The 11713-nt window shown below is 47.3% G+C and overlaps 2 protein-coding genes across 3 annotated transcripts; both read left to right on the top strand.

Moving 5' to 3' along the window:
* The first annotated feature begins 2648 nt into the window (after positions 1–2648).
* On the top strand, positions 2649–5622 carry LOC124664125 (type IV inositol polyphosphate 5-phosphatase 3-like). The gene is made up of 7 exons (XM_047201714.1): positions 2649–2930; positions 3011–3110; positions 3207–3264; positions 3579–3662; positions 3755–4780; positions 4855–4963; positions 5055–5622. Exons 1-7 carry the CDS (start codon positions 2895–2897, stop codon positions 5409–5411), a joined length of 1770 nt encoding a protein of 589 aa, XP_047057670.1. The 5' UTR covers positions 2649–2894; the 3' UTR covers positions 5412–5622.
* A 3848-nt stretch (positions 5623–9470) lies between these two features.
* Positions 9471–11314, top strand: LOC124667484. 2 transcript variants are annotated; one of them, XR_006991310.1, is made up of 3 exons: positions 9471–9683; positions 10605–10837; positions 10962–11314. XR_006991310.1 is itself a non-coding variant. In XM_047204753.1 (2 exons), exons 1-2 carry the CDS (start codon positions 10703–10705, stop codon positions 11175–11177), a joined length of 351 nt encoding a protein of 116 aa, XP_047060709.1. In that variant the 5' UTR covers positions 10561–10702; the 3' UTR covers positions 11178–11314. The 2 variants fall into 2 exon arrangements, 1 of the variants encoding a protein (XP_047060709.1); XM_047204753.1 differs by lacking the exon at positions 9471–9683 and having other exon boundaries at positions 10561–10837.
* Positions 11315–11713: the final 399 nt, after the last annotated feature.

The following is an 11713-nucleotide window of genomic DNA, read 5'->3' as shown; positions in this document are numbered from 1 at the left end:
AATAGCTCACTAGACCTCCGGAGCCAGGAAAAAAAGATACTGCTCTCGCGGACACCATTTATGAGTCAACATGGATCAAGTTTGTTTTGGTTGACGCAAGAAGAATATATCTGTAAACTTATTATATGGACAAAAAGAATATCTATGTGAAATATTGGAAAGTAAATGAATAGGGGTTACATCTTGCTAAAAGCATTTTCGGTAATGAAAGGCCACTTGAGCAAAATATAAAAAACAATTATCGTTCTTGGAGTCATTACCGTAAGGTTAGCAAAATTGATGGGTCGCGATAAAACTAGTGTGTTAAGATGAGAGTTGACATACTCTCAAAGCATTCATGGCAATAAGATAACATCACAATAGCAAACACGGGTGGTGGCCGGTCTTAAGGTGTAGGCGAACAGGCAGGCTGCACATAATTGTTTTTCAACAAAAATCCTGTAGAGGCACTACCTATTTATAAAAAACAATAATTTACAAATTTATTGCAAAATGAGCCTTTTTAAGAGGGAAAGCACCTAGAAATCCTCCAACGCAAATTGGGACTACTCTCACCTAAGATAAACACTAGGCTTAATTTGCATGTCGCACAACCCCCGCCATCTCCAATAATTCCTAGAAGGCAAGATGCAACCTCTATTGTTCAGGAAGCCACTAACTAGAAAAGATGTGCTTGCTCCACATTTCACATGCTCTCCAAATGAGTTAAAACGCACATTGGATGTGTGCCTTTCCTTGCTCTTAGGAACTATCGGATCATGTGGTCTTGTGGTTCCACCACGCACTGTCAAAGTTGTGGCTAATAGCTGACGACAAGATATGACCAAAGCTCCATAAGATCCTAGACACTATGTCCTTGCAAAGATGAATGATGGCTTAAGAACTCGAGTAATATAACTAACACCTAGGTCCGTTCAGGGTCAACCCCTGATGGCGAGGCTCTAAACCCCAAAAACCGACACAAGTTTTATGTGACGATCTTTGTTTTACCGTGTGCACCCTAGAGGAGGCCACCTTTCCCACTTAAGTGCATTTTGTTGCACTTTTGTTGACCTTGAAAAGCTTACTGGGAGGTAGCCCATCCCAAATTGCTCATGCGCGAATATGACTAAGTGGGAGATCCTTAGAATATGAACTTCAGAGAAAAAATATACCCCCTCCGTCAATAATAAGTGTCACGATTTTAGTTCAATTCAAACTAAAACTAAAACTGCGACACTTATTATAGATTGGAACGAGTATATTTCGTTTGTAGTTTTACCGATCATTTCAAGCATCATTTACATGGCCAAATGGTAGACACAAATGTCCTGAGGTGAAATGCAAATTAAGCAGAATTGGTACTCCCTCGGTTTCATAATTCTTGCCCTGCAACAACCACACAAGTGATTTTTTTCTTGCAACTTAGCCTGGAGATTTCATGCCCCCTATATTTTTAGCTTTGACTGAATCTAAAACATAGGTTAATTATAAGCGAGGGAGAGTACCTCTTTGTTGATCCCAAATTCCTAATAAATCAATAATAGATCTGCGAGAAAATGACGTTAAGACCAATTAAGAAGCTAGGCAAAGAAACATAACTTAGTTGTGTCTGTCAAGGGTCAAGCCACCGATTACGACATCCCCCCTCCATCATTACTTCAAGATTGTGCCGGTGATTTTCAAAGGGGTCCATGTCACTCGGTTATATGATGACCACAGCAAGACACGTTTAAAACGCAGATGAAAACATATGTAACATGTCCACATGATTTCTTTTACATGAGATTTGCAAAGACCAGTGCAAGCAAGAGATTAGTGGAGTGCACACATCCGCATGATTCACTTGTGTTCGAGGTCATTGCGAGGTGGCCTACTTGATTCCCTTCATCATGAGGCATAGATTGTGGTTGGTGTCAACCACCTAGTTACAAAGATGCGTCTTGTCCCAACCTCTAGCAGAACATGTACTATCAAACACATGAGGCATAGGAAACAAAACAAAATTAACAACCCAATTACAATCTCTACCTAGTTACAAAGATGCGTCTTGTCCCAACCTCTAGCAGAACTTGTACTATCAAACACACGGGGCATAGGAAACAAAACAAAATTAACAACCCAATTACAATCTCTAAGAAAATACAGTACTAAACAAGAAAACCACCGGCCGAAAAATCAACAGAAATTTTCTGTAGAAAAATAGTAAACAACAAAAACCCGAGTGTCTGTCGATGACTGGACACCTGCCGGTCTAAATATTCGACATCGCTTCATCATTGTTAAGCCCATTCCAATCGTCATATAAGTCAGCTCTATTCTACACTGCCAGCCACATGAATAGGATAGGAGGATAGCCATATCATGTCCGGCCGTCCGGGCGGCTGAGGTGAAACAGTCGAGGTTACCTTGCAATTAAGCTAAGGATGACACTCCCTGCAAAAAGAAAAGAAGCTACGGACAACACTTCAATTTGGACCAGCGGTGATGTTCATGTGAACAAACCATGGCATCACCGTGATGAAATGTCAACGTGGTTAGGCTAATAATTAGGCTGATTAGGCAGAAGCGTCAGCGTAACTGCACGGTTTGTCGCCGAAAAACAAAGAACATACGCGTGGCCCAGATCGAACATCCCTTGTCGCCCGCGTAATGGACACTCGTCCATTTGATTATATAAACAGCTCTGGATTGGCGCCACCTGACGCCTACGCTGGTTAGCGCTCGAACAGACGCCATGTGCTCTTGTCCTGTCTAAGCATATATCATTATCGCAGCTCACGGGAGCCCGTACCACCACACCATAGCAGAAGTCAGATTCATCAGTTCGCAGGCAGCTCATCTCAGGCTACTGAAGAGCGCAAGGAAGAAGAAGAATTCAGATTTCTCCTAGAATTGGCCAAGAGAGAGACAACATGGTGGAGCAGAGCCAGAGGAAGCCAGGGGATCAGGTAGGGAAGACGGCCCTGTGATGTGATTCTCGGTGCTTGTTTGGTGTGACTGATTTTGGGTTGTGTGGGGGTGGGCGCAGGTGTTCTGGCCCAAGGTGGTGCTCAAGAAGTGGCTCAACCTCCGGAGCAAGGACTACATGTTCAACGCCGACGAGGACGACGATGACGGCGGCGAGCAAGGTAGGTAGGCTCGGGCATCAAAGCCTTTGGATTTGTGTTTTGCCGGCCAGAGACCACGGCTTTGCCTTGCTGAAGAAATTTCGACCTCTTGTGCAGAAGAGAACTGCGGCTGTGACGGCGGCGAGGCAGACGGCGGCGTGGCGATCGCCGGTGAGTTTCCGTTATATGTTGGTGGATTGACGTCACTCTTGCGCGTGTGTGCGTCGATGAATCCATGATGTGGTGTCGCGTGTGTGTATGTTCTTCTTATCCGATCCTGGAAGGGGGGGAAAAGTGCAGGCTTGGACTGTTCACCCCTTTTGGGCAAAGACTTCATGTCCATGGTCATTGATGCTGTTTGACCTGTGCATTTCACACTCAACAGCGTTGCTTCTGTCGATCGAACACTTGCCTAACACCAAAGCAGAAACATGTTTAGAGTTGATGAACTTTTTCTAATCAACTACACTGTATTGTTCCAGACGACAGCCAGGTGGACGCTGCGCCATACAGGCTGCGGCGGCGGAACTCGGAGACGATGCGCGCGCAGTACATCAACACCAAGGAGCTCAGGTAAACAGCTATGCTTGTTTGCTCCAATTTCAGCTTGATCACGGCACATTGTTTTGCCATGGTGTGCTGATCGATGATTGGTTTCCTTGCAGGATCTGTATCGGCACGTACAACGCGGCCGGCAAGCCCCCTCCGGAAGGCCTGGACATCTCCCGGTGGCTCGGGACCGACGCCGGTGCCGAGCAGGCCGACATGTACGTGCTCGGGTTCCAGGAGGTGGTGCCGCTGAACGCCGGCAACGTGTTCGGCGCCGAGGACGGACGGCCGGCGCTGGCGTGGGAGGAGCTCATCCGCGACACGCTCACGCGGACCCAGCCCTCGACGTCCAGGCCCAAGTACAGGTACCGCAGCCACCCGGCCACGCCGACTCGCGACGGCTCCGACGACCTGTTCCCCGGCGGCACGGACACGGAGACCGACGACGACACGTTCTTCAGCTTCCCGGTGCAGGCCGAGGAGTACATCGCCTCCACCCCGAGAATGCTCGGGGCCATGCACGATCCAGACGCCGGCCAAGACGAGCAGCCGCAACAGAGGACGCTGCTGAAGACGATGAGCAAGACGGACAGGATCGGGCTGGCCTGGCCGGAGCAGCCGCTGGACCTGCTGGCAATGTCCACCGCGTCGACCTCGATGTCATCATCGTCGTCGTTCAAGTCGTCGAGATCGTTCGGCGCCCACAGGCCGTTCATGAGCTCGCGGGTGGCCGACGAGCCGCGGGACGACGGCCCGGCGATGGCCGCCGACCTCGACGACGCGGTGCCGTTGCGGGGCAAGAAGAGTGGCGCCAGGTCGCCGTTCGTGAGGATCGTGAGCAAGCAGATGGTGGGCCTCTTCCTGACCATCTGGGTGCGGCGCGGCCTGCGGCGGTGCGTGCAGAACCTCAAGGTCTCCACCGTCGGCGTCGGCGCCATGGGGTACATCGGCAACAAGGGGGCGGTGTCGGCGAGCATGTCGGTCTACCAGACCATGTTCTGCTTCGTGTGCAGCCACCTGTCCGCTGGCGAGCGGCCCGGCGACCTCGTCAAGCGGAACGCCGACGTGCAGGAGATCCACCGCCGGACGCGCTTCGCCGGGCCCGGCGGCCTCGAGCTGCCACGAGACATCTACGACCACGAGTGAGTGATTAGGATCACACACGCATTGCATTGATCGATGCATCACAAAATCTGACAAACATGTTCGTTTTCAGGAGGATATTCTGGCTGGGCGATCTGAATTACCGGATCGACGTGCCGTATGGCAGAGCGCACGGCCTGGTCGCGGCCAAGGACTGGTCTCAGTTAGCAGAGAAAGATCAGGTAGAATCACTGCCCGATCTTCTTCTTCTTCTTGATCAGGTAGTAGATGAATTTGCATCTGAGATATAAGTGTGGTTTATCCTGTCTGCAGCTGAAGCGGGAGCTGAGGAAGGGACGAGCGTTCGACGGGTGGAGCGAGGGTGTGCTGGAGTTCGCGCCGACGTACAAGTACGAGATCGGGTCGGGGAAGTACATCGGCGACGACCAGAGGGGCGGGAGGAGGACGCCGGCGTGGTGCGACCGGGTGCTGTCGTTCGGGAAGGGCGTGAGGCTGCTGAGCTACGGGAGGTCGGAGCTGGCGGTGTCGGACCACATGCCGGTGGCGGCCACCTACGCGGCGGAGGTGGAGGTGTTCTGCGGGAGGAAGCTGCAGAGGGCGCTCACGCTCACAGACGCCGAGGTGGAGACAGGGGAGGTGGTCGTCGTCGTGCCGGAGCTTGGATTTTGATCGGCATCGCCAACACACACTGGATAATGCAGGAGCAAAAGTTCAGAGCTGAATCCTGCTGCTAAACATCCCCATTGACCTTGTTGAATTTTTTTAGTGTGATCTTTGGTTTGTTGGGCTGGATGGTGTCGTGTGAGATACTTTGACGAAACATGTCTAACCGAGTTTTGGCACCATGGAGGCCTGGACTTTTTTGAATTTTATAACAAGGAAAAAAATACAGTAGCATACTTTTGGGGTTCATACATTTTGTTTGAAAAAGATGCATATGTATATGCACATGGAGGTGGCGTTTTGGCTCATAGGAGCAAATGCTCCTATTATACAAAATAATTAAAATACAATTTTAAAAATGTCAAAAAATTCTGACATAAATTTTTTGTTGTACATCGTGACATTCTATGTTAGTGCACAAGTTTGCATGGAGAAACAACATTTTATGTGACGTGTACAAAAAGGATAAAAAAAATGTTCTGTACGTAGTCGTGTTATAGCATCAAAATTTGTTTTTTTTACTGGAGCCACAAATTTTTATAGTTTTTTTGAAAAACTTGTGTACAAACATAAAATGTGTAGATGTACATGAAATTTTTTAGTTTAGAATTTTTTGACACTTCGAAATGTAGATTCACACAATGGGAGCAAATGCTCCTATGAGCCAAAGAAAATATCCCATATGCACATGGCCTACATACATAACTGGCTATGGTGCCATCGGTCGGCTCCAATTTTTGGCTCTGGCCATACCATGAGCATTTCGTGCAATAACCGGAGTGATAGGAAAATTTTGGGGGCAATATTTCAAAAGGATCTCTACAACAACAAAAAAAAGTGCGTTGCTATAGGTGCAGATCCTTTATGGCGCGATAATTTATAAATTAATCACTGCTCTGTCAGAAAATGAGAGCATGCGAAAGCCCCCACATGTCTCGTAGACACGACTATACATGGCCGTGATTGGTGGCTTGTATGGAGTCTAGATAGCCCCCCCCCTCGGGGGGGGGGGGGGGAATTGGATGCCTATCCGCGGTCCACATTGTGGCCAGCACACCCCTCAAAGCATCTCCGGGGCAAACCGGGGCACAACTGAATCAACCGTTTCTAGCAAGGCACCCTCGCCTCATGCATTTTGGACAATGTCGCGTATGAGCAACAACAAAAATAAAAATAGTGTCAACCCTCTCGGTGCATCAAAAATGCGGCGCGGTAATTCCACATAGACTATTTCCCCCCATTCAAGATCTTCTCTTTTTCAAGATCCATGCCAATGGTTTCAGTTCCAATGTCTTTTGTAGGACATCATGTTGCACCTGCGGCACTCGACGTCTTGGGAGAGGACTTCTACACGACCCCGAGGTCGGCGACGAGTACGTCTACATCAACCACGTTCGAGCGGAAGGTTAACCGCTATCGGTCTACAAGTGTATGTTATCGATATCATCTCTGTTACAACATTACTCTTTAGATAGATCTTGGGCATATTCAATGTTAAGGAAATCGGTAGTCGTTAACTACTCGGCCGGCTTGAGAGTAGCGATTAATCGGAATTCGGACGATTAACTGATTTAATCGGTCGACTATTAATCGGTGCAACCTACACAATTAGCACTTATATAGTTTATATAAGAAAAATAATAGTATATGAGCCTCTATACATATGGCCCTACTTCTCTAAAGTCTAAAATCCCAGAAAAACATGTACGCTTCTCCTCCGTGACCTAATATTTCAAGGTCACGAGGGAATCAAAATCCACTAGCCGAAACTGTGTTCCTTCCTTCCACTTCTTCTCCTTTCACCTTTGAAATTAATTTTCTCTCACCACCTACCTAGGGTACAACCCCTCTTACACCTCAACCACCTAACCTATTGAAGCTGTCCTCAAGCTCATGTATCTGAGGTCTGGGCAACTGCGATGAACTTGTTAGGGCGGGCAAGGAACTAGCTGGTGACAGTGGAAATCGAGCTGCTGGAGGCTGCAATCAAGAGGGACCTTCACAAAAACTACCTTATTGGGGCGGGGTAGCGCCTGTACTAGCGATATACATTAAAAAAATTGCAACTTTTTGGACCAAGTGTAGTAGTTAATCAGAAACATACCTAGTAATCGGACTTTCGAACTAATTAATCGGGCTAAAGGATTAATACAAGCGATTAATGGTAATCGACACGGTCAGGCCCCTAGTAGTGATTAATCGACCTATTAATCGCTGAATCGGCCTAGTTTTAGTTTTCGAACAGTGGGCATATTAGGGTTTGCGATAAGTTAGAAAAAAATTGTTTTCTGCTGCGAACCCCTACATGTGGATGAAAAGGGAAAGCAGATGGACCTTGGAAATCCTGGAATTGTTGTTCTTGTTGTTGTTTTTGTTGCAAATTCTGCTACGGTTCATTCCATCCATCCCCTCTACCTCCACCAAAAGCTCTAGCTCTATTTCTGCCACCTCTACCGTGACCTGACATGCTGACTCCCTCTTGATCCCCTATCCAAGATTGATCAAAAAAATAATCATCAGCTAGAACATCTTCTTCAACCCCCGGATAACAGAAACTCGGTCTCTCTGGAAGCAGTGGTGGTGAAGGAGGGGAGGAACAAACTCTAGGAGATTGTTCGTGATTTATATCACCGTTCCTCCACCTAGCAGAGTTGTTGAGATATCAAAGCTGAGGAAAAAAAGGAGCTCCACCTCTTTTTCCTCATGTACCCCCAACCCACGTCGGTGCTTTGCCCACATCAACCTCCTTGTTTCTGCGATGTCCAATTCCTTATGCAATAGTCGAGGACAAACACGAGCTTCAGCCAGGCTCCCGCCCCGTGATCGGTGCTTAAAGGGTCATTACTACACATGCATGCACCTGAGCCTCACTCGCTGATGGCTTGTGTAACAACCATATTATCTCCATCTAAATAGAAATATTTCCTTACAATATGCTGCGACTATTTTCCTAGTTCCACTAATAAATTATAATCAATGTTGAGGTGTGCAAATCCTCTACTTTATTTGTTTGTGCAGAAATGGAAGAAATCTAGAGGAAATCGATATCATTCAATAAAGAATCGCAGTCTAGAATCATCACCAAGTCAACCAGGGTCGTGAGATGGTTAACAAAAGACTTAACACCCATGGTACGATCATGCCTGCCCATACCGGATGACCGTACCATGTGTCGGTGGCTCCTCCTTGTCAAACCCAATATAAAACATGTAAGACCCGAGGCATTTGGAGAAAACCCGCAAAGAAAAATCCCATTTTGCCGCAAGATCAGATCTCATCTCCACCAAAGCCTCGAAGCCGCCGCCATCGACTTCAAGGCTTCATCAACATCATTATCATCACCTCACCCCCTTTCCATCTACTTATAATCTTTATTCGATATACGACTGTCAGCAGTGCAAGACTCATCATTCATCTCTTTTATACAATGTTTACTATTGTAGATCTTATTACATGTTAGTAGTTCCCTTGGGCTATGGGCTGAGACCTAATCCTCGCACCAATATGTGCACCTCATCTTCGCTAGGAGGGCTCGCACCAAATCCCACCTCCTCTCCCTCCTCTCCGATCTTGACCGCAACTTGTTCCGCTCCGCAGCATCGCTCATCCATCTCCTCATCCGTGAAAATCGCTAGTGTTAGTATTATATTTCCCTTGGATTTGGGGGAAATGCACCAGACTAGACGGTGAGAACGATGGAGTGGAACTAGTGGTATGAAAAGGGAGTGTGGGCGCAACTCGCGACGCGTGGAAGCCACCACCCGTCTCGCGTGGCCTGCCAGGGCGGGGATCAAGGTGATCCCGCCATGAAGAGGACCTTGGGTCGGACCCGGTGTAACATGGGCAGAGCAATAATTAGCTTGCTCAGGTTAAATTTGTTCTGTCTTTTGTTACGATTTTGAATTTTGTTCAGATTTAGAAAGTGGAAATAGTAAGAAAAAATAAAGAGAAAAATGTTAGAATGTTAGTACATGTTATAGTTTGGAGCGGCCCTAGAGTGCGTCCCCCGAACAGACCAAGGCGCTCGGCATGCCCTTCCCCTAGTCGCCACCGCCGCCGCCGCCCCCGCCCATCTCTGCCGCCGGCGGCTTTGCCTTCCGCTCCCGGTCGCCATCCCTCTCCTGGCGCGTCTCTCGGGTTCCGTCCACCTCTTCGTCTTCCCGGTCCGCCCAGCTTTTCTTCGTCATCCAAATCGCCATCTTGTTTTTATCCGGATCGCCCAGCTCGTCTTCCGTGTCGACTTCGTCCCCTTCCCAGCGCAGCTGCTAGCCAAGCATGGTGAGATTATTAGCATCCTGCCTCCATAATTCGCTGCCTCCCTTTCCCATCTTGACACTAGCGCAATCCTGTTATGAAAATCTTGTGTGGGAATCTCTTAATGAAGAAGGGGTGTGGAAAGAGCTACTACATAATAAGCATGAATCCCCAGCTATGTGGCATTTTCATGGCAATTTTTGTATTACTGTGCGTCTAATTGACCGGTTTTCTCATAGATATGCGTTTGTGCACAACATGAGTTTGTGCCTCCCTGTATATGCAGTGTTGTGGATGGAGCAGCCAACTCTGCTTCTCTGTAAACTGTGCCTTTTCTGCACATTTTTAACTGAATGTCCTTCCGGTTGTCTGAATTCCCCAAACAGTTTTGCCTCGTGTTATAGTTATGTAGAATTTCCAGTTCTCATGTCCATTATTACATTCACGGTTTGAACTGATGGGTTATAATTATGTACTTATGAGTTTAAGTGCATCAGCAACCAGCTTCGCAGTTTTTGAGGCCTGAAGTTCAGGGTAGAGCTAGTGTCTTTGCATATAAATTGCAAGTTCTGTTGTAGGCATGGTAAAGTGCAGCTGGCACTCTTGCCAGTAGAGGAAAAACATATCGGTTGAATAGCTGTTAAGTACTACCTCCATTCTGAAATGTAAGCCCTTTTAGGAAGCTGACTAGCTTTCTAAAAAGACCTATATTTTAGAATGGAGGTAATAGTTTGGCATGTTTATTTGATAGCAGGGCGTTTAATATATTGAGATATGTACTGTGGGAATAGGTAGATACTGGCATACAGAGCCCTGTAACACAGGGTGCCATCTCTAGATATGGTGCCAGCCATAGCTGAGTTGAGTTTAATAATAATTATCTATCTGCTATAATATCTGTCCATGAGCTGAGCCTGAGGGCATCCATTTTCTTCTCTGCTGTAGGCTTCGTGCTGAGCACCTCCACTAAAACAGAAAAAAAGCTGTGTTGGGCTTGATTTTAGTTCCATTTTGCGCCATAGCAACCGTCTCCAGTTTCGAAGATGATATACGATAGCAGTGGAGGCTATGTTGGGACGTCGAAGTTTCCATGTTTCTGCGGCGAGTCGGCTGACTTATGGCGTTCTGGGACTGACGAGAATCCTGGTAGACTGTTCGTGAAATGCGGAATGGATAAGGTTAGTTCTCTTCTCATCTGTGAACTCAGTTACCAATCTGCTATGCCAGGAAGTTTTACACTCGCTGCCGTTTTCGCCATTCGAAATTTTGTTCTGACTGATTTTGCTCCCCTTCCCCTTTTAGAGATGCAAGTACTGGGAATGGGAAGACGAGATCTGTGCCAGGTTGCCCGGCAAAGTAAAGCAGCCAGGTCGAGTTGGGGCATCAGGACGCATCCGCGCTGCTGGCATCGAGGAAGAAACTGCGACAAGCCAACAGATCAGGGCGGATATGACTGTGATTCGTTACTCTTTGCTGGCCATTGCTCTGGCGTCTGTGTGGATAGCTAGCCGGGTGTGATGTTTCTATTCATCTGTAGCCATCTAGCAGTTTTTAGGTCATCCTAGTTGCATGCTCTATTTGTCTGGGAAACATGTCCATCTTTGGAAACTACTGGGAAGTACCGGCGCGGCGGCACGCGGCGCCCGTGATGTTTATCTGTTGGGTTGATGTGTTGATGCTTAACTGTGTTTGGAATGTGCTTCGAATGTGTGGCAGAATAGAATATTTTCTTCTTCTTTTACCTTGTCGATCAAAAATGGATGTCGGTTTTAGCAAACGAAGCATCACGGGAGGGAGACACGACTGAGATAACTGTACATAGTAGCATAACAGATATTTTGTAGTACAACACGTTTGAAGTAGCTGCTAGTAAGAACGATAAGTAGGTCTGCTATATTATACATAGCTTGATACTTGGGTAGAACGGTAAGTAACTTTTGACTTAGCTGCTTCATTCATTTTGTGTCTTAGAACCTCCAGGCTCCAGCTAAGCTGTCCTGTTTTGATCAAGTATATCTGATCAGCAACAGTGCACTCTTTTGACTTAGCTGCTT

Source organism: Lolium rigidum, chromosome 6, assembly GCF_022539505.1.
Source record: "Lolium rigidum isolate FL_2022 chromosome 6, APGP_CSIRO_Lrig_0.1, whole genome shotgun sequence".
NCBI lineage: Eukaryota > Viridiplantae > Streptophyta > Magnoliopsida > Poales > Poaceae > Lolium > Lolium rigidum.
This window is presented reverse-complemented; position numbering and strand designations above follow the sequence as displayed.

Excerpts from the sequence above, each read along its gene's own strand:
- LOC124664125 (XM_047201714.1), top strand. The coding sequence starts at position 2,895 with ATGGTGGAGCAGAGCCAGAGGAAGCCAGGGGATCAG. Across the intron at positions 4,781-4,854 it reads CGAGACATCTACGACCACGA|GAGGATATTCTGGCTGGGCG; the intron begins GTGAGTGATTAG and ends GTTCGTTTTCAG. Across the intron at positions 4,964-5,054 it reads AGTTAGCAGAGAAAGATCAG|CTGAAGCGGGAGCTGAGGAA; the intron begins GTAGAATCACTG and ends TCCTGTCTGCAG.
- LOC124667484 (XM_047204753.1), top strand. The coding sequence starts at position 10,703 with ATGATATACGATAGCAGTGGAGGCTATGTTGGGACGTCGAAGTTTCCA. Across the intron at positions 10,838-10,961 it reads TGAAATGCGGAATGGATAAG|AGATGCAAGTACTGGGAATG; the intron begins GTTAGTTCTCTT and ends TTCCCCTTTTAG.